General features: G+C 40.8%; 1 protein-coding gene across 2 annotated transcripts in view; it reads right to left on the bottom strand.

Moving 5' to 3' along the window:
* FBXL5 (F-box and leucine rich repeat protein 5) overlaps positions 1-20,404 on the bottom strand; it is a 35,608-nt gene extending 15,204 nt beyond the window's left edge. Inside the window, exons 1-5 of one of the 2 annotated variants that reach the window (XM_035323599.1) lie at positions 20,224-20,404; positions 7,217-7,432; positions 5,341-5,436; positions 3,873-3,987; positions 1,396-1,578 (exon numbers count right to left, since the gene is read on the bottom strand). In XM_035323599.1, the coding sequence (XP_035179490.1) occupies positions 1,396-1,578; positions 3,873-3,987; positions 5,341-5,436; positions 7,217-7,432; positions 20,224-20,376 (763 nt within the window). In that variant the 5' untranslated portion in view covers positions 20,377-20,404. Of the gene's footprint in view, positions 1-1,395; positions 1,579-3,803; positions 3,988-5,340; positions 5,437-7,216; positions 7,433-20,223 lie in introns of both variants that reach the window. The other variant, XM_035323598.1, reaches the window with a different exon arrangement.
* Between the last annotated feature and the right edge of the window lie 1,635 nt (positions 20,405-22,039).

Below are 22,039 nucleotides of genomic sequence, written 5' to 3'. Positions count from 1 at the left end.
CACCCCACCACCACCATGTTTGGCAGTAATTCCTATTTGAGAAGCTTCCACCCAGTTTAGAGCACTTCTCCACAAACGACTACGTTAGTAAGTATAGACAGTACGTCATGGGAATGGCTTCCTGTTGTGACAAAACCAGGTTCAGGAATAAGCCAATTTAAGCAGATGCCAATTATCTCTTTCATGTGGCATGTAAGTATAAAGTTAACTAGGTTTCAGAAGAAAATTCAACGAATTTGAACTCTGAAACCTCCCCACACACCCCCTCTGTCTGCTGCAGCTCTGGGACAAATCTATTACTGTAAGTTAAATTTATTCAGCCAAAAAGTTAATTCCAAACAGAAAGTCATTTAACTCGTCTCTGCCCTGTACAGACTTGAGAAGCCATAAAGGTACAAAGAGGAAAAAAAAGGTCTTAGCTTTTAGCTCAAGAATTTAAGTTATAAACTAACTTTATTAAAATCTTAAAAGACATGAAATATTGCATATTAAAAAACACAATCATCTCAACCACAGGCACGGCATCAATTGTGTAGCCTGCAATGCCATACTCCAGTGATTATTTAATATTCACACAAGTCTGGACAAATATTTGTATTTTAAGCTACAGATACACTCTGATGACTCTCATAACTGGCCTTAACAAAATACAGAGTATTTTGTCTGTTTAAACAGGTGCTTTTGCAAAGGTTACATTTCTCAATTGAAAATTTTAAAGAACACAAGTCTGAGGAACAGAAGCTGAAGCTCACCACTTCTTAGTCCTTACTGCAGTACAAGGTAAGATATTTAAAGAACCAATAATAAAACTAATACATGCAGTTGCTTTGAAGCTTGAATATAAAAAGCAGAAATAGGTTACAATGAAGTGCTACAACTCTGTTGTTCTGAACTTCAACTATGCAGTTAAGTGTGAGTCACAAGGCAAACCTCCAAGGAAAGCATACTAGTCAGCAACTAACAAAAATGTATTTTATTTCTACCTAGTAACACAATAAAATGAAAATATTACTGAAATAGTAGCAGCAGAAGCATTTAAAACTCAAAACCCCTACACTATAATTAAGATGTGGCACAGGTGAGCGCACTTGTTAACATTAACACAAGACAACAAACCTCAGTAAAACTAATAAACAGTTTGTATGTAAGAGCTATTCATGAGTAATGACCAACTCAGTGTTTAGTTTCTTCATATCCTTTTTTTTTTTTTTTTTTTTTTTTTTTTTTAACTTCAACCAAGTTTCAAGGCAGCCCCCCTGCCAAAAGCGTACAGCCTTTCCAAAATGCTCAGCTTTCAGGATCATTGTATGACACGACAGCTGATAAAACATTATTTGCATTGACTCAAACTCTATAACTGACATGCTTTCAAAGAAAGAATTAAATTTAACTTACCTCTGGCCCAGCGAACAGGATAAAGATGTTTCCAAAGAGATCCAGTTTTAGCCAACTGTGACCATTCAGTGCTTACTTTACTACACTGACATAACTCTTGGGGGTTAAGGTAACTGAAAATGGTCACCATTACTTCAGGAGGAAGATTAGTAATATTTGTTGTGTGCCCTGTTACTTCAGTTTCTGAAATACAGAAAGTTTGTGTTAAGTGAAGTAAATCCTCATAGCTTTAAATAGTAATGGTGTAACTGCATGGTGACTGTATCAATGAAAAAAATGTATTAAAGTGTTTTAAACAATTGTTTGACAAAAGAAATGAAGAAAATACGTTGTTTCATCTTTTAAAAGCTTCCTCTGTAATACCACCTTCAAAAAACCATCTTAGTTTTCTGTTTGTCATTTTCCCAACTGGCTAGGATTTCCCTCCCCTCCCCCCCAACACTGATCCAACAAGGCTCCGAGAAAGCCCTAGATGAAAATAAACTGCTCCTACTCTACCACAGCAAGATAGAAAATACTGCTTCCTTAACTGGAAAGCTTTAAAAATATGCCTTATGCCATACATTATATATATATACCTGCTTTGCCAGATTCCCAATAAATAGTATCAGCACACTACCAACTGGGCCCACCCTCACTGAAAGCACTCAACCTCTTGACTGGGACACAGCCAGAAATCCATACTTAGCTGTTTGCAGCTGTCTCTTTTTTTTTTTTATTTTATTTCTAGCTTTAACTAGAAATATAAGCAATTAAGGTGACACTAAATATTAGGTCAGACACTAAAAATCAACTACTATAATCTATTCTTTAATGAACAACAGTAGGAATCATCTCCAATGGCTCTACTTTACTGCCAAAGTACCTAAAGATCTGTAAACTGTAACATATTTAGTGCTTTGGCTAGATTTTTTTTTTTGTTTTGTTTTGGTTGTTTTGTTTTTGTTTGTTTTGTTTGTTCTTTTTGCTGTTTTAGAGAATTTTCAATGCTTTGTATAGAGTCAAATTACTTGAGAAAAAAGTTCCAAAATGTTTTTTTAGGAGTCCTTAGAAATAGCAGATTTCACAAATTAGTACAACACAAAGTATGTAAGACTTTACAGTGAGACACGGATCAGGATTCTCTTTTTGCAGAAAAACTTCAAAGGTGACCATAACTAAAATAATTTGCCCTATCAGAATCTGTCACTACTTCAGAAACAAAAGATGTGAAACTACTGTTTCAACTGATGAATCAATGTATTTATCTGGACACCTGGCAAGTCACTGCAGACAGATAACAGAGCATTTCACACTAAAATTCTGCTAGAACTGCACTATACTACAGCTGTGGTATTTTTTTCCTTTTCTAAGAAACGAATGAAAGACACACTCCTCTTCCCCCAGAGTCTAGAACACTGATGTTGCAGAGTTCATACTGTCCCAAAACTGCAAGTCCAGCTAGACATAATAGCAAGCAAAGCTATAAAGCTACTTTTGTCCTATTCAGTTGTTCAGACTCAAACAGTATTTCACACCATGAACAGCAATGTTTTCTGAAGGCTTGACCTGAAGGGTAGAAAATGACCAGTTCAGTAGCTCAAAAGTCAAGTTTCATTAAAAAAAAAAATGGTTCCAGAACAGAGATTTTCAAGTTTTTCCTGATGAGAGCACCACACCTTATCAAAACCAAGGAGTAAGCTATTTGTCAGTCTCACCCCAGTATTACACTTCTGGTACATTAATCCTTCTTCCTTGGTACATTAACTCTTCTTCATTTGTTAAGAGTGAGAACAGTAAACATGGAAGATGCAGGCTGTTTCAACAGGAAGAATACAAGCCTGAAGTGCACTTCAGTAGCACTTATTCTAAGTTTCATCAGGAAAGGTAGAGTTAGATGAATGCAAATAAAATATCCACTTTCAGAATACACATTTCATCTGACCTACTCACACACTGTACAGATTCATACCCTTGCACTAACTCCACAAACACAGCTCCTTCTTTTCTGATTCCCCAGATTAACTGTATATATTGTCAGTTGTCTATCCTCTTACTAAACCACCAATATATGAAGCTTACAAAACAGGCCTGAAAAACAACAATTAAAGGCAGGCTCTGCAAACAGAAAACGTAATTTTTATGGAAGTATGAAATTAAAATTTAAGTATCATTTCTACCTGTTTATTGTATCAAGTATTATCACAGGAGAGAGGAAAGGGGAAGAAGTCTGAGAAAAGATAAACAATATCAGATACAGTAAAGTTTGCCAAAAGACTGTCTGATATTGTAATTCTTCAAGTCTCAAAACTGTTTTAAGAAATTTCTATTTTACAAAAACTATTTTAACTGAAGTACTGTACTGGTAGATATGCCACTGGTGTGGCTTTTTAGGCAAAAACTGCTTTCACTTTAATTAAATGCTTCACCTTGATCTGCCTTCTCATCCACAGAATACTTAAAGACCTTCTGAAGCTCTTCAGCTTGATTCCACTTACTAAGACCTCTGAATTCTGCAGCCTCCTTTTGTGAGCAGTGTTGTGCAATTACTTTCTTCTTAATATCTTTCAGTTCTTCGTAAGTAAAGTATTCCATCAACATTGGCTGAAAAACCTAAAGCAAAAAAAAAAAAAGTGCAGTGCTGACACAGATCTACCGAGACAGAAATTTCCTATTTCCATTCCTCCCCAGGCAAAACATGGCGTACGTAGATGGTCCTGTCCTTAGGTTCCTTTCAGTTTTAAGTTCTAACCCTGTGCTTGCCGACGGGTCACTGAAGAGCCTCAGGCATGCTGTTTACCTGTTTTCCCCAACAGAACAGGGAAGTGACTAAACTAAACAACTTATCAATGTACTCACACGGAAAGCAAAGTGGCAAGGCAGAAAAAACATGAGGGAAGATTAGACCTCTTAGACCTCGGAAGATTTGTTCTCTCCAGAAGATGCTTCCCAGTTTTTGGATACCCATAAATCATCAGACTGGCAGTACTAGTCCTTATGTTTCAAATATAGGTCAGAGGCTGCTTGGGAGTGTCCGTTTGAGTCATGAAGCACTGGTTTATAGGACTTCTTTTAAGTTTTGCTAGGCCATACGACAATTGCACTTTCTTTTAGACTTGTACTCTTTCACATTTAGAAGTTATAAAACACATACCATAATTTTAAGAGCAAATAGTATTTTAAAGCTTTTTTTTTTTTTTAAGAAAAGGGAAGGAAGATTTTTTTTTAGTATTTGAGGAGGTCTAGCAAGTCACAATAATGGTACCGAAGTCTACAGTAACACATTCTATTTCTGTTACTTACTGTTCCCATAGTTTTATAATTTTCAGGCACCGTAATACTACATCTTCTGTTTTATAAATGGATTGTTTTATACTGTTAAACCATCTGTATGACAACAACGTCATGAAACAAGTTAGGCACAATATCATGTTTTATACTGACACTGTTCCTCTTTACCTGAGCCCTACTGTGACATTCCGTATAGTTCACTTAACTAAACTCTTGCTTAAAGGTTATTTGTAACAAAAACAATTGCACGTACACCTATGTATGTAACACAAACCTGGATTATCCCTCTAATTGTATAATGTTAATCGTTTCAACTTTTCAGCAATATTTTAATCCACGACCACCAGTCAAAAGGTGGCAATAGCATACCACATGTCAAGTAACTTCCCGTTAAGCAGCTACACCTGCTGTAAAAAAATTCCAGCCCCAGTGAACTTGTTACCAACTTTCAAAAGGACCATGATTTCACCGTAAATTTTCAATATATTCACTGTTCAAGAATGTGTCACATACCATTTACAGAACAGAACAATGACACCACAGTCCTGAATGCAAATTGGCATAATGATTAAAACAGAATTGTGAAAAAAACTCGATCTCTTAAGTCCTTTGTCTCTGCACAGTCATTTTAAACCACAAGGAAGATCAGCGTAGTTTCTGAGGAGAACTACGTACCTCCTCTTCCTCTTTCATATGAGGAAGGAAATCCCTGGTAAAGGCTTCCAATCTCTCCTTCAGCTGTTTCGCATAGTTTAGCTGTTCGTATTCATTCTGAAAAGAAAGAAAAGATTTAACTGTTATCTAATCCTGTCCATCCACTTAGGGGTCGAACTATTAGATAAACCGGTGTTTCAACATAAAGAGCATGTATGCAGTATGTCCTGTGATGCTGTTTGCTATATTTAGTGGTAAGAACGTGTTAACTTGAAGTTTCTTGACAAGCTGAAGGTCTGTATTGACCTGTTTTTAGGCAGAACAAAGTATTCCCTGCCTGCCTGATTCCAGTTTATTTTGTTATCAGATATGAATTAGCTTGTCTGATCACATTTTTACCTTAGAGCAAAGACTTGAAGCCTGCCGATCTACAGTCTAACCCAAAGTTCAAAATAGTTACAGACTAATCTAAATATTTGCATATTTTGCCCAAGAATTCTTCCAGAATATAGTAATTCCGTTTTATCTTCTAACTGCATATATTTTACATAAGTTACTCTACAATCAAGCTTCAAAATTATAATCAGAAATTATAGTTGTGTGTTTTCTATGTAAATATTTACTTTTGAAGTGGAAAAAACTTCAAAATAGAGATGCGACTTTAATATTAAATTTCTACCAACCTCATCTATCAGTTTATTAGTTTGTTCTTTGTGCCAGCAATAAGTTGGTTCTTTAGTCTGTCCCATAATTGCAACATACAGAAGTTCCTCATAGTTCTTACAGTAAATGGAAGTTTTCTTTTCAAGCTTCTATAACATTAAGAAACCCTATTACAGGAAAATCCTAAGCTCTCAGTTTAAATCAAACTAATCACAAAAAAGAAGTTAAACAATTAACATATCTAAAGGCAGTTAGAAAACGTCTTTTTTTCCGTGAAGTCAATATAAGCAACAGAATAACACTAACACCCTATTATAGAGGCTATAACACACATCCAAATGCTCATTTTCTCTCTCCTTCACATTCCTTCATGTTCCAGTTCATTAACAGAAACAAGACAAATTTTATGGTTTGATATCCACAGGAAAAATTATGTGCAAGATTCCAGTTCAAAAACCACTCTAGATGTTGATTGATTACATTTTACTCTTTCTCTTACTGAAAATACAGAACATCTATACATTTCTAAATGTCAAATGATTAATGGAGACTGTAGCTCTTAAAGTTAAGGAAGGGGGAGTTGAACTGTGTACCCCAGAGAAATGATACAGCATAATCAAGATTAATTCCTCTCCAGCAGAGTCCAACATGAAAAAGCCAGCTGGAAAACGAATATGTAGAATTATTTGAGGACTGGAACTCCAGCAGCATTACCAAGCAACAGATTACTGGAAGGAGTGCATCACTTGCTAACAGAATAAAACAATGCATTTTTTTTTGCCTAGGTCCTGTAATGATCCCCACTTGTGACAATACTGTAGTTCTATGTGCCCCCCAGAAAAAATACTCAGGCTTTCCTAACAAGTTAATAAAAACTAGAGTTTCTAGTCAGTGTTACACCAATTAGCAGAGTGGTCTCCATATCTGAAACTCTCACATTGTATCTTCAAAATCTTTCCCATTATGCAGTAATGGATTTCTTTGTGTCACAAAATAGATCCCTGAGTTTTTCATAGAAGTTTAGCAACTGCAGTGAATAGCAAAAGAATCTCAGTTAGCAAGTGGAAAATTTTCACAGAAAATTTTTATTCACAAAAAAAAATTTATTTCACAGAAATAAGTGTTTCATTTCTTTGTAATTTATTTGTGGAGAAAATTAAGAAAGGTTAAGGCAAACGAACACGTAATCACAGCATGTGCTCCTTAGGACAAGTCCTTCTTAGAGTCTGCTTACCTTTACATTCTTTAACCCTTTCTCAAACAGGCTAAGCATCTCAGAGAGTTTGTTGTCCGAGTGCACATTGTACACTGTCCGGCTCCGTTGCTGAAGTAAGCCAATGATACACTCATTTTCAATCTGCTCATGCATTTTGAATTCCTTGAACGTGGCATAGAGGGATTGCAGAAGAGCCCGAAAGTCATTGTTGTTGGAGAAGTTTGTCTTGGACAGCTAGGAGAAAAGAAAAGCTCGTAAAAATCAACAAAGAAGAACACATCAAGGTCAAGTTAAACCATTAGGACAGGTATTAGATCCTGTTATTCACTGCTCCCATTACATTCAACATAAAAGCTGGAAAACCTTCTGTTATAAAGAAAAATGGCAAAAATGAGATTTGAGTGTTCAGTTCAAGCAACTCACTTCAAAGATGTCAAAAATTAGGGTAATTAATGCTCTTGAAGCTTCCAATCTTTGAGCACAGGAGATTAAGATCACACATTCAAGTACATATATAGGAATACACTGTTTTTATTTTAATAAAAACTTCCCCGTAATTTAGCTAACTGTTGCAACAGAATATAATTTGAGACACCTTCTTCCAGACATGGGCAGAATTAATATTGGCACTTGAATAAATTAGCAAAGATTTCTAACATCCATGTATTAATATGACTTTTGAAATTATTTAGATAATTTGTAAGTATTTTAAACTTTATGGCTGACTTGCCATTTGATTTTTATTTTTTTTAACAAGAACTGATGAAAATCTCAAGCAAAACCCTCAAACTTGTTTTTAAACAAAACTTTCAAAAACTCATTATGCACGGCTGTTTCACATATAGGTTTCCTCTTACAGTTCAATAAAACTGGAAAACATCCACAGTCAATTCTTAACTCCCAAAGTAAGCTACTCACAGTTTTACTACCGTGTTGTGCTTTGCGAATAAGGTTAAGTAAACTAAGGGATTTCATTGCGCAATTCTTTGATTGCCGACAGCAACTACGTAACTGTATTTTCCACTACCGGCTCTGAAAAAAAATGAAGCCATAAACTTCAGGAACATTCCAAGGAACTAATTACAAGATAACTGCAGAAGTTTCACAAGGCATGATGTATGCAATAATGTACACTTTGAGAAGAATTTCTTATTGCCAAAAAGCAGATTACATTTAACCAGGCAAATGCTGAAGGCAACCCTCTCCTTCCACATGGATACAAAGAGCTTAAGCCAGCAGTTAAGTAGCAGGGTAACTTTTAAAAAACGAAGATTATCCTCGAAAGAGCAATGTTATTATAGCATTAGTTTTAGAAGCCAGTAAAGTCACAGTTGTATTTAAGGAACATAAACCAACCTTGGGAAACGCTGAAATAAACATATGTAGGAAGATTTCCTGGTAGAAATCAAGGCAACCTCCCCAGCCTGGCAGCTAACCAAAAGGTCCGGCCACTTCCCGAGGCTTGTGTGCAGGTGCTCGCTGATAATGCTGTTATCAGCAGCCCTGGAGTTCACCGTATGTATGGACCACAAGAAGGACTGAGTTTTAGCCAGCACACACAGACTGCATTAGCTGTTTGAAAAGGTTTCCCATGGACTGAGAGCCGACAGATCAAGATAGCACAAAGACCAAAGTTACACGGTAAGGCATTTTTTCATACGTACACGCAGACACTGCCATCATAAACTGCATTTTCAAACTGTGTTTTCCTTTGGTGAATGTTAAAAAAAAAAAAAAAAGGTATTTTTCCATTCTCATGTTTTGTTCTGTGTGTGGCTTCAAGAACCGCAGCCCACAGCAGTACACAAGAGCAACTATTCTACAAGTAAAAATATTTTAATTCAGTTCAGAAAACAAGCCACTGAAGTATTTCAGAAGTGCTTTTGGTCACAAAAAAAATCCCCAAACCAAGGTTTTTGTTGCAAATGGAAAACAGACATACTTTGATTTACTACCTGCATAGCTCAATGCTAACCATGAGCTGCAACTCCCAAAATGCCAATCACTTAAAAATGGGACCGAAAGAAGGCACTGATCCGTCCTGACAGCGCAGCATCACCTCCAGGCAGCCACAGCAGTGGCAGGGAAAAGCTGGACACACGCCAGGGGCTTACACAACTCCCCGGCAGTCATGCTGCCCGTACGCTCCTGTGTGCTCTACTTGCACACGAGCAAAGCAACTGCCATTAGGAAAACACATTGACTTAGCCTCAGCTGAGATCAGAAAAGGGTAAAATTAAATCTTTTTCAGTATCTTTCAGACCAGCTACCAACAGGTCAGGATTGACTTCTCTTCGTTTGTGATGCCGTGTCTGGATACACTCCTCACCTTCAGCCATTTGCCACTCCATCTTCAGCAGTGGTGCAGCTTACTTTCTGATCTAGCATTTCTCTTCACCAAGTACTGTCTCAAAACTGTTCATTCACCCCTTAAGGATGCACAATACCTGCAGTCAGTCCCAAGCACCCTTTTCCCCAAGAATCTTATTTGTTCCCAAAAGCTTAGCCTTTTGGCTGATGTAAAAGCCGAGACAAGGCTGATGAAGTGTGCAGCAGGCAGGTTAGAGAGAAATGGATTTTTCTGGTGGGTACAGAGGGGAAAAAAAAAAATCACAAATTTGGTTTCGATAGAAAATAGTATCTTCTCGTACTCCTGACTCAAACCTTTTCAACACAAATACTTCCGTTGTACCTATTTACCATCATCAGCAAACTTGGAATAAATGAAGAATCCTCTTGTGCATTCAATGTAAGAGTTCCTATCGTAAGTGTCTTGTTAGAGAAGCCTCTGTAACATGAAATACCCGCATACTCTGCTGCGCTACTGGGGCTTCCAGCAGATAGCCAAGAGATTAAGAACTATGGAGAGAATGTCGAAAGCTTAATGACTGCACTTGAATCAGCAACTGGTACATTAAAAAGGTCAGCTGAAGCTGAAGAAAGCTGGCTTTTCAGAGGCCAGGTAGCCTAGCAACAAAGTCACTTGGTCAGATCTGCAATTTCATTATCAGGCCTGATGAAGTCTTATGACGGGCACCAAGAGCATTAGCAGAGGGCAGCTGCTCCTCCCCAAGGACCTTTCACCAGCTCTAGATGAGAGAAAACCAATGCAGAAGTTGCACAGTTCAAGAAGGAGACTGTCTCCCCAGGCTCAGGTAGACAATCCTCTGGAGCAGCAGGGTGGAGGACAGACTGTATTATATTTGCTGACTGGTTAAAAATACAAAGCACAGTACGTGTGAGATCCCTGAGCTGACTTGCACCACTAAACTGATTAGCACTGCTGCAGGTATTAGGGGTATCTGGGAGCTTGCTGTCCTTCTGAAGTCACCACGTTTAAACAAGTCCACATTTCTAAGTCTTAGACTGAGCCAACAGCACATCTGGTAAGGGGATTGCAATACAAGTTAATAGAGGAGCAGCATCACAGACACCGAAGGAAAACTTCTGGTGCCTCCAGAGGCCTTGTCCTTGAGCTCCAGAAGACAGCCACCAGCCGGAGCGCTGGGCCAAGCAAAGGACAATACCAGTCACTGCCACCTCTGGTACAGCTCAGGGACCTCTGCTCTAAGCGTACAAGCAGCCAGCAGCTGTAAGAACTAAATGCAAAGTTGATTTTTAATTTTAAGCTCTTAAAAAGAGATCTGTCAAGTTATCACCTCTGCTTCATGAATACTGTGGAAGATGCATCAGTAATTCAAGGGCAGCAGCAGTGCCAGCAGTGAGAGGAAGCAGGAGGTCACAAAACAGACCAAATCTGTTCCAAATCACAGCACAGCAAGGAGACAGACATACCAGCTAACGTAAGAGAGCTGTTCTCCTCTGAAGTTCTTTGTATCTAAATTGTCAACTTAGGCCTTTACAGTATTAGATACTTAAAACGATGACTGAAATTTTTAAAAAAAGAAACGCAGGCTTTCCAGCGATGCTGAAAAAGATGTGTATTAAGGTTATGAAAAAGTAGAACATAAAATTTTCTGCCATCAACTCAAGACCAGGTAACTCCATCCTCCTTTTGCAGGAAAAGACAGTAATGCTGAATTAAGTGATCACTTAATGGACCTATTTTTTTAAACCTCAAATTGCTCAAAGAATTGCTACACATGCTAGAGATCTCTGGACCTCAGGCACCCATTTTAGGTGACAGCCCCACTCCCTGGCCCACAGAGCCACGAACATACTCAACATGAACATACAGAGACACAGCAAAGACCCCTCCTTGCTGTAAGCCGTTATCTCGTGTTTGTGCTCCAAGAACAAGATGACAATACTAGCAAGCTTAACTGCGATTGCTATTTATACGGTGCTTCATGTTCATGACACTCAACTGAAGGAAATTCTACAGTCAATTCTTGCATCTCTTTTGTAGCCTTAGTGTTTTCATTAAAAAAACACTTTGTCAAATGAAAACAAAGGTACTTCCAGCCACAATGGATGGATCTTGTGAATAAATAAGCTCAAACCACTCCAATTGCACAGTAACTAAGTCACTGAACAAAACACCGTATTTAGTTTCCTCCTGAAAGCATTTTACATATTTATCCATAATTACAAAGACACCTTACTGTAAGAAGGAAATTCACATTTCTGCCAAGTGAATTTACTGTGAGTTAGCTAAAACAGTTATTTCCTAATATCTATGCCAAACAATATGTTTAATGAGCAGAGGTTTGCTTCTTCCTTAAAAATACCCAAGCATGCAATGAACAGGTAAGGAGAAAAGTAGCAAACAGAAACAAGTAAGAAGTATGCTGCTCTTATCAGACTAGCACAACAATAAGCAAAGCCTATATTCTGTGCAAACTTTTCAAGTTATGAGTATCTTGCTATATTCCCAACTACAGGCTGGAAAATAAAAAGCCTGAAGAAAGAACAGGAAAGGGCAAATTGCCTTTCTACTCTGCCCAAAGGTTTTACACATTTGAGGTAGAATTACTAAGATTAAAGCTAAAAGTTCACCAGACACTGTTTCATACAACGGCTTTCCCCATCAGTACCCACAACTCCTAAACTACCTTTTATCCTAAGAATTCAGTCAGGAACAACAACAAGAAAATAACTTAAAGTTTTGTTTGGTTGTTTTTTCCCCTTTTCATGCATCACCACAAGTAACATTTTCAACAGCTCATTCCCATATATTTTTATTTCCACATGTAACCACTGTGCTTAAGACTTATACAAGCAGCCAATTGGCACTGGAGTTGAAATACAAAAACTGTAAATGTTCCTGATGATAAAGCAAACCAGATTTCTACCACTTCTTAAATCGGATTTAAAAACTCACTATGTACAGTAAAATATTTTTCATTGTTCAGCGGGCAGACCACTGATTTAAAAGCTGACATTTTTAAAACAGAAAAGTACCAGGGGAAAAAAAAAAAAGGGCAACACAGTATTACCAGCCAACCACAACTTTTCACTCATGCATTTTTTGTATTACCATTTCACGTATGCAATAGCACTAAAACTGAAAGGACAGAGATTTGGACTCCGCAGAGATATTATCTGTTTTATGAGGAAGAAAAGGAAGGGTCAAAGACCAGGACAAGGTGTGTCTGTATCAATACCAAGAGCACGTGGTTTCAGGTTATACTTAATCCACCATAAATTAGGGGGTGGGATGGAGGAAGAAACACCCAGAAGCAGCAGCCCTGTCCCTGCTTCCAGCTGTACCTTCCTACCCTTTCCCTGGAATGTGCTCCAGCCATTACACAGCTGCAGGATGAACCAGGTCACTTTTACTGATCCACGAAAAAGCACACGGTGCCTCTTCAGCAGGTTCCTTTCTCACCTGGTCAGGGCACCAGGCTGAGTGACGGCCTGCAGTGACATCCAGGTACATCATGTCTGTCTGAGACCACAAGGAGTTCAGTTCTTGAACTTAGTTCTTGAACTGCTTCACAATCCAGCTTTTCAGATGTATAAAGCCTTAAATCATACAGGTTTTGTTTTTGTTTTTTAAATCCTGGGTGCTTTCTTAGCTGTGGATCTACCCAAAATAAGAGTAATTAGTAAGGCAGGACAGGACCTGGCCCAGCCCATGGAGGGACTCATGAAGAAATTTAAAACTTTCAAAAGCTCCTAATTTGTTTTCTAGGTAATCCTGTCCTTTATACAATCTTATCAGTTGTTTTGTGACTTAAACAAAACAAAATCTTGAAATAGCACTTGGGGGACCCACTGCATTAACACAAAGATTAAGGGTAATTTTGAGGGTAATTCTCCCCTCAAAGAGGGGCAGTGGTGCAGGTAAAGTCTTGTACTCTGTATTTTGAAAGGCTGAGGTCAAGCTGATAAATGCCAAGCATGAGAGAACAGTGGATCTAGAAAAAATAAACTGAAATATTTTCACTTTTATTGAGGTCTTCCATCTCTCTCTCATACTACAGACACAATCAATTTCTGCCACTGAACACCTGTAGGAAAGTTTTGGATTCATGAAGGACTTTTCAAAAAAAAAAAAAAAAAAAAAGACCTAAGGAACCATGCAGCACTGCACCAGAATTTTCAATGAGGCAGCTGCTAAGAGTGTCAGACCTCCTCAGAGACTCGAGCAGAACACACGGCCAGAGAAGCAGCAGTAAGATCATCTGAGCCTTCACCACACTGTTTCTGCAAGAACTCTACCAGGCACAAAGAAATCCAGGTATTCACCATGCTTGCAGAGATGAACCCAAAGAAACACCAAAGAAAAGTCTAGTGAAGATATGAAACACATGGGCCTCATATGAAAGTACGAGTGCTTCCAATGATGTTTTTCAGTTGGGTAGCAGCATTTCTCATGTACATTTATATTCCTTACAAGATTTTTCCTCTTCTGTATTCTCACACAGGTAGATTCCTACTTAGCCATGGCCTTTTTTCCGCCTGTCAGGGAGTATCTGAAGTCCCAAGGGTGAAACAAAGCTAGCCCCAAGGCTCCCCCCTCCACACTCTCACTGCAGTAACTCAAACCACAGGCACAGCAAAAATACCTTTGCTTCTCTGCACCAGCCTCACTGCAATTCCCTAACAGTCGAACATTGGCACTGAAAAAAATCGGTTTAGGAATGCACTGCAAAAACAAGGAGAGCCATCCCTCTCTGAAGAATTACAGCTTACACTATATTTAATCAACTATTGCAGAAATTATAAAGCATACCCTCAGGTAAGTGCATACCACCTGTATGAACGCCAGTACATACTAATTACAGTTTCCAGCTTTCTAAAGGCATCAGTTTATTTTTTTGTATGTGTTTTTGTTTGTTTTTTTCTTTTTTGATGCCACAGAATAGAAAAGGAATAAATTGTTGTTGCTTAAAACAGAGAAAGGCAAAGGTGAGCTGTTACTGCTCTCTACAGTAGGCTGGAACAAAGGACAAAAGATCAGAGCTACACATGAAAGGTGAACAGAAAACTTTCCTTTACAATTTGAGGGCAAAAATAGGTGCTGAGCAATTACCCAGGGAAAAAACCTGCTACTGTGTCTGGTGTAAGAAAACATCTGGGGACAGCTTATGATAGCGAAAAAGAGAGATAAAGGGGAGAAGCATCCGAGAGGTAAGAAAAAAACTTTTCACTAGAGAAATAATAGAGATAGAAGGGCTTGATGAAGCAGCAGGATCTAAAAGAGGAGTAAAATTATGCAGGTCTGAAAAGACTCACTTTCAACTCCAAACACAGATGTCCCTCATTTAAATCTTCTTTGGCACTTTACTTAAAATGCATTTGCTTTAAAAGCAGTTATTTAAAACATATTGTCATTTTCAGATTCATCTTCAAAATGTTCTTCTGCATGAAGAATTAGATCGAGGCTGTTATTTCCCAGTAGGCACAGCAAGAAGTTACCGAACTACTCAGCATCTAACAGCTGAGATGGAAAGAGGGCTGAGGAAGTCTGATAAAATAGTTCAAGGCACGGACAGTAAATTTTTCACACATCTCTGGATGCTAACATGGAGGGTTAATTCCCTTCCACCTTCTGCCTTCAAGGCCCAGCTAGCTGACCATTTGCAACTTATTAACACTGAACATCCTAATTAGCCATTTACTTATTCTAAATCTAGCTAAGAATGAAAGCAGGTTCCCAATGCATCACAATGTTAATTGGTAATAACTAAATACTGTGAATTTCTAAATCAACACACACTAATTGCCATTCATTTTCCACCGCTTCTTCAACGTACCCAACTCCCTTTTCAGTGTTTCAGAAAAAACGAAAGCTTTACTATTATTATTATTTTATTAGAAACAGACTTATCTTCATGGAACAGTCATTCTGTTCTTAAGGATATCAGGAAGAAATACTTCTGACTTTGAAATGGAAAGTCAAAATGTTAACTGTTTAATGTTTCAGTCCCCCTGCTGCCATAAAAAGCATAGTCTTGTGTGGTCACCTAATTCCCCCATCAATGCTTCACAACATCAATTCAACTTAAAAGTATTTTTCTCTCCCAAAATGGTTTATCTGTAATACTCTTTCTGTAAGAACCTCACAAATACAACACTCAAAACCTGTTTGTTCCCTTCAGCAGAGCCCCAAACTTGCAAAGTAGAGAAATGGCTGAAGCACAGTAGAAAGCTATTGAAACAGACATAAAGGTCTGAAAGAAATCTGAGTTATCAAAAGAAATAATTATTAGCAAATGAAGAGAGGAACTTCTAGCTATATGGACATTTAGAAAAGAATCCTACAAAACCAACCAAGAACATAACACCACTGGTAACAGAATAGGATTTACAATACAAATAATGAATACTCATTCAGAAGTAACAGAGGGCACAAAAAAAATCAGCAAAAAGGTCTATATGAACAGATGAAAAAATAAGTGCTATCTATACACTTAAATATACAATTTAACAGGAAAGGCAGAAAGATGACAACAGGAAAACTGTCATCTCAGCTTTAGTCTTCATAAGGAAGTTCAGACAATATTTATATTTATAGCAACTAACTTTTAAGAAACGGTCAGAAATGTAGGCTAGAAAACAAAAAGACTTGTTAAATCGTGATACAAGTTCTATGTATTCAAGTCAGCAGAACACAACAAAATAGACCCAAATTTTCCCAAAAAAAATAGCCAAAGTAATTACTGAACCATTGGAAGTAACGGCTGAGATCTTCTGCAGACGGGAGATCACAGAAGACCAAAGTCAGGCAAACCTAGGAAAAGCCCTGGATGTTTTTGCTCCAACACCCAAAGGTTGCACAACACAGCTGAGCTGTTGGAGCAGATGTTTACTCCTGCAAGGGCTAGCCCTCTTCCCTCCTCCCATACCGCCAACCTGGCTCTGGAGCTCGTTTGACCTCTTAGTGAGCCAGTTTTACTGAACTGCCTTTCGCTTGGGTGAACTCGCTGCTCATCAAGGGGCCAGACAAGCAACAATTAACCCTTCCCAAAGCAGCTAGCTGTCACATCCATTTGCTCACTGTATTAAATCTCATGCTAATTTTGTGAGGCAGTGAGAAAGATTTCAGAGCAAGTTACCCATCACCAACATGGCATTACAGCATTCAGGCTTCCTTTTGCTAATACAGCCTGAGTTTGCTGGGTAATTTATCAGGTTCATCTCAGGAAAGCCTGAACATAACCCTCTGCTTAGAAAACACGCTCTTCAGCTGCAAAACCACCATGAGACAACAGTTTGAAATCCCATCCAGCGATACCAGGTGTCTCATCTGGGGTAGGCTCAGCCCAAATTTTATTCCAAGCGTGCATCTAGACCAGTCGCTATTTCAGGAGCCCAGAACTTGAATTAACAACCAGATTCTTTTCCAAAAAGGAATCCAATTTCCTTTTGGTAAGATAACCAATCTTCTTAGGGGAGGAAGATGATGCAATACACGTTACAGGACATGATTTCTCTATTTTTTTTCATCTTGTTTTGCTTTATAACCTTTCAGCAAACTAACACAGCATACAGGAAACCACATGGCAGCTCAAGCACCTGGCAGTAGTGCTCTGAAAACAGCTACCGATGTTTACAGCTAAAGCAGAATGGGATTTTTAACACATAATCGGCAAGATCTCTGCTGCCTCGTGACAGACAGGATACTTCCAGCCAGAGTGTGGAAAGGAGGAAAGCTGCTAAAAACACAATCTGTAAGTGGTGCATCCACAAAGTCATAATGCAACCACAGAAATGGTTTCTGCTGGACACCAACACGCTGATGGGGATAACTGCAAACTGCTACGGATCTGAGAGTCCTCAGGCACAGGGAAGCCCAAAGCAAGTATGTGGCTATTAAAAAAGACGGCAGAGCACCATATCCAACACGCATCAGCTCAACACCAGCAGCGACTCGTTTTGCACAACAGATTTCAGGCAAAAGTAGACGTAATCAGGCTGAGGTTTCCCAGTAGCTCACGCCAATCTAGCTGCTGGCTGCCATGGTCCCACCCTCTGCCTTGCATTAGCTTCAGTGCTCATCTGACAAGCTCTTACTGGCAACACAACATCAGCAGAAAAATTTACCCGCTTAAAAAAAAAAAAAAGAAAAAATGTTTTCTGCCAGCTTAGAGCCTTTGTGAGTCACTAAGCGCCGATGGGAGCAAGGGAGGCACAGCCTCAGCAGCAGCCAGATAGCTTGCGCTGTCACAGGCAGCAGCGAGGAAAGCTGACAAAAGCAACAAGTTGCTGAGGTGCAGCCAGCGTGACCCCTACATACAGTTGGGTGCCTCGGTTTGCTCAGTCCAGAAAGCAGGTAACTCAGATGGGGGACGTGGCTACGATTTGTAACTACCTTCCTGACAACCAAGAGCCGTTGACTAGATAGGCAAACACTTTCAGCTCTATTTGTAGCTAAGATGATGTCAGGCGTTATGAAAACCATTTTCACTGTAGGGACTGTTACCCTAGCACTCCTCTCCCTGTAGGGGCGTACTTCCCCGAGGACTTACCAGACCACGTGACAAATGCGAGGGCTCTGTGGGTTTCCTTACAAAACAGAATTTTGGTTATTCTTACTACGCAAGTCCTGGGTGCTGTGTTCAATGCAGCTGAAATGCCATTCAGGAATGCAGAAAAGCAGGAAGAAATCATTGCTAACAACAGTTAAGAGACAAGGATAACTTTTAAAGAGACACATCAAACTTCTTAACATGTCTGATTCCCTGTTCTGTCTCATACCAAGTTCAGGAAGAGAAAAATAAACTACAGCTCTCAGTCCTAACACAGTATTTAAGTACCTGGTTACTCTACCCATTAAGAACCTTAGTGTTGATGCCCTGAAAAGCACAGAAGCACTTATCTCACCCTCACTAACATCTGGGGGAATTCACTACATTGACGAACTAACCTGACTGCCACTATATAACACCACACAGGGCACATGACGAACGGTAGGTAATATACAATTCACAAAATTAAAGACCACTCAAGGACAAACTAAATTTACAAAGCGCATGGCTTTACAGATTATAATTGACATGTAAGCAGAACTAATGTCTCATCTAATTACATCATCTCAATCACACGAGGTAAGTCAACCCGATCACTGATTTTTTTCTGATGCAAAGCTAGCGTAACTCAAAGACAGAGGTCACGGGCCAGGCACAGCCTTCAAGCTCTGAAACGGGCTTAAAGGATGCAAGATTGAACACTTCAAAAATACATATACACACATAAATCCCCATGGCTACACTTCTTCAAAAGTAAAAGGAAGCACGCAGAATCCTGTGCATTAAAAAAAAAAAAAATAGGAAGATGAGAGATTATATTCATTGCAGACTGGGTAGTTTTAATCAAATTTGCCAATAATTAAGAAAGCTAACATTCCTGCCCAGGTAGTTTTACTTTCAGCAAGTCACAGTAAATTTGATCAAAACTCTGTGGGAGGTTCAAAGTAACAGCCATGCCTCTCTAGGGAACAGAAATCCAGGAGTATCAGCGAATGACTACAGTATCTGGTGCTTCAAGCAAACCCTGTTCAGTGACTGTGAACGCCACGTTCAATACCGCATCAGGGGGCAAGGGGAGAGAAGTCCCATGTGTTTGCTTCCCTTCTGGTGAAGTCCCTTCTGTTAAGATATCACAAACTTCTGTGCAGTCACAGATTAAAACCAAAACCAACACAACAACCCTGACCACTAACATGCTCAGAGTTAGTGACCCAAACTGGCCCGCAGGGGTACCTGCCGAGCCCCCAGGCAGAGCAGGGGGCCATGGGGAAGGGAAGGGAGGACTCCCCTGTCCTGCCTGCAGCAGTAAGCTGCTGCACTGCTTCTTGTGTAGCTGCTGCCTCCTTTTTAAGCATCTTCTAACCCACCTGAGCGTGCAAACTGCCACTTATGCTACCAGATGGGAGGCACTACTTCTTTCCTTGGAGTGCTGGCTCTGAAGTATTTGCCTATAGCCCTTCATAGAATTGTTAGGGTTGGAAAAGCCCTCTAAGACCATCTGCTCCAACCATCCCCCTACCACCAATGTCACCCACTAACTCATGTCCCTAAGCACCACATCCAACCTTTCCTTGAACACCCCCAGGGACGGTGACTCCACCACCTTCCTGGACAACCCATCCCAGTGCCTGACTGCTCCTTCTTAGAAGAAACGTCTCCTCATTTCCAACCTGAGCCTCTCCTGACACAACCTGAGGCCACCCCTCTAGTCCTATCACTGGATACCTGTGAGAAGGGGCCGATCCCCAGCTCCCCACACCTTCCTTTCAGGAAGCTGTAGGGAGCAGGAAGGTCTCCCCTGAGCCTCCTCCTCCCCAGACCAAACACCCCCAGCTCCTCACAGCAGCAAACTTCTCCTTACGGGGACACCCCAGCCTGCCCTACTGAGCACCAGCACGCACGAAGCACATAAAAAACAACAAATACGGGATAAAACTCTTTTTACCCCAAACCTCCGCCAACACCCCCGGCCCTCCCCGGGGCAGCCGGAGGCGCTGAAGGAGCGCACCCACCCCCGTGACGGGCGGGGAGGGGGTCCCGGGGCTGGGGGCGCTGAGGGCAGGGGGCGCGCTGACAGCTGCGCACTCTCCAAAACCCCTCCGGGGAGCGGGGCAGAGGCCGGCCCCGCCCGCCCGCCGCCGTTACCTTGTCGCAGTAGAGCCCGACGAGCTGCTTCATCCGCCAGTGCGGCGCCGAGAAGACGTCCACCTCCTCGGGGAAGGGAGCCATGTTCTCCCCATAGAGCCCCGCCGGCACCGGCGGCGCTAACGGCGGCGGCGACACCCCCCCGGCGCGCATGCGCGGGGAGGGGGGGGGGCGCAGGGGGGAGGCGGGAGCGGCCCGGTGCCACGTGACCGCCACCGCCCCGCCGCCGCCGCCGCTGCTCGGGGTGGGCGGCGCGCATGCGCAGGGGTGGTGGCGCGGTGCTGTGAGGCGGGGAGCCCAGCCAGGCCCCGTAAGGGAGGGGGGGAGCTGAGGAGGGGGTCCCTGAGCACGAGGTGTGGGGAGCTGCGTGACCAGCACGGCTGTCCCGCACCCCCAGGGTGCCTGTGCTGGAGGCACTGCGCCTTCTAAACGACGTGTTAAACTGGGGAGCAGGAGAAATTTCACTGTGCGTTGACGTGAGATGAAGAAAAATTCCCTCCCTCCCCCCCAAAATGGAGTGGGTGACCATATGTGAGGAAAGGAAGGGTGTCCGCAAAGGAATCAGTGTTCTGGGGGAGGATGGACGTGCCCTCCACCAGGCTGCAGTGGGGATCTTCTCCCGGCCCCTGGCAGCAGTGGTGCCAGCTCACAGCCCTCCATGCCGTCCTTGCTTCTCCTTGCTTCCTGTCAGCAACAAAGGAGGGGGAACACCAGCCTTGGGTGCTTACCCGCTCCTCTCAAAAAAAAAAAAAATGCTCAGCAGAATTGAGATCACACGTTAATTTGGCAAAAAGTGTTCATAACTGTCGAACAACCTGCCAGCACGTAACCAACATCCCCAAAATGCATTTTCAAGCACACAGTACATGCAGCACATCTTCCTGGCTGAAACCTCCTCCATGCAAAGTCAGTGGCGTATGTTTGACAGACTAAAAGCTGGCTAGGTTAAAAATCTCAGCAACTACTTGTAAACAAATTGAAATACTTTGAGCAAAGGCACACATAGGTCTTAGCCCAGTACTCCTCACTGTACTAATGCTCAGGAATAAAATGTGAAATCATTGGTAAAATTCATAGATAATGAGGAGAGATCACGTGTTCAGGATTATCTAGATCACACAGCCCACATAATCCTTTTATCTCTTTATCTACGGAAACGATGCTTAAGCAATTGCAGCATTGGGTGTTTCCTTTTCCATTCATCCTTTCCGCTTCCAAGAACTTTTGAGCATGTTGACCCACTTAGTCATATTTGACAAAGGTGCACAAATCTTGGAAGATTAAATTTGTGCAACTCTGGGGAAAAAAAAAAAAAATAGCAGTTACACAAGAGAAAGAAAGCAAGGCAAAACAGAGGTATTGTACAGCTGTCCCGCGAGCAGATGGTTGCATTTCCTTCTTGGCTAGTAAACACAACTCTGTTTTTGGAGATGGTGCATGTGTTTCTTGCAAAGGGTGTCATAGCACACAAGGAAGCAGGGAGACTTGGGTTACTGCTGTAGATAGAATTTATGAACCAAAGATGCAAACCCTCAAGAAACAAAGGCTGGTGAACTTTGTTGCTTAGAGGAGCTTACAATATGGGCAGTTTCAAGGTCATATTTCAAAGCCTGAAATGAAATCACACAGAATTGGGGTTATTCTGCCAGCAGTTAATGCCTGAGTAGGGGATTAACACTCGCACCCGTTTGCTTCCCTTCTGTTAGAAGCTACCACTCCCATGTGGCAGAAAATAACAAGAGAGAACGTGTCTATTCCTCATCTTCCAGGGATTCAGAATATAAATATTTGCTGAATTTCATGGTAGTTTAATATT

This window comes from Oxyura jamaicensis, chromosome 4, assembly GCF_011077185.1.
Source record: "Oxyura jamaicensis isolate SHBP4307 breed ruddy duck chromosome 4, BPBGC_Ojam_1.0, whole genome shotgun sequence".
NCBI classification, from domain to species: domain Eukaryota; kingdom Metazoa; phylum Chordata; class Aves; order Anseriformes; family Anatidae; genus Oxyura; species Oxyura jamaicensis.
This window is presented reverse-complemented; position numbering and strand designations above follow the sequence as displayed.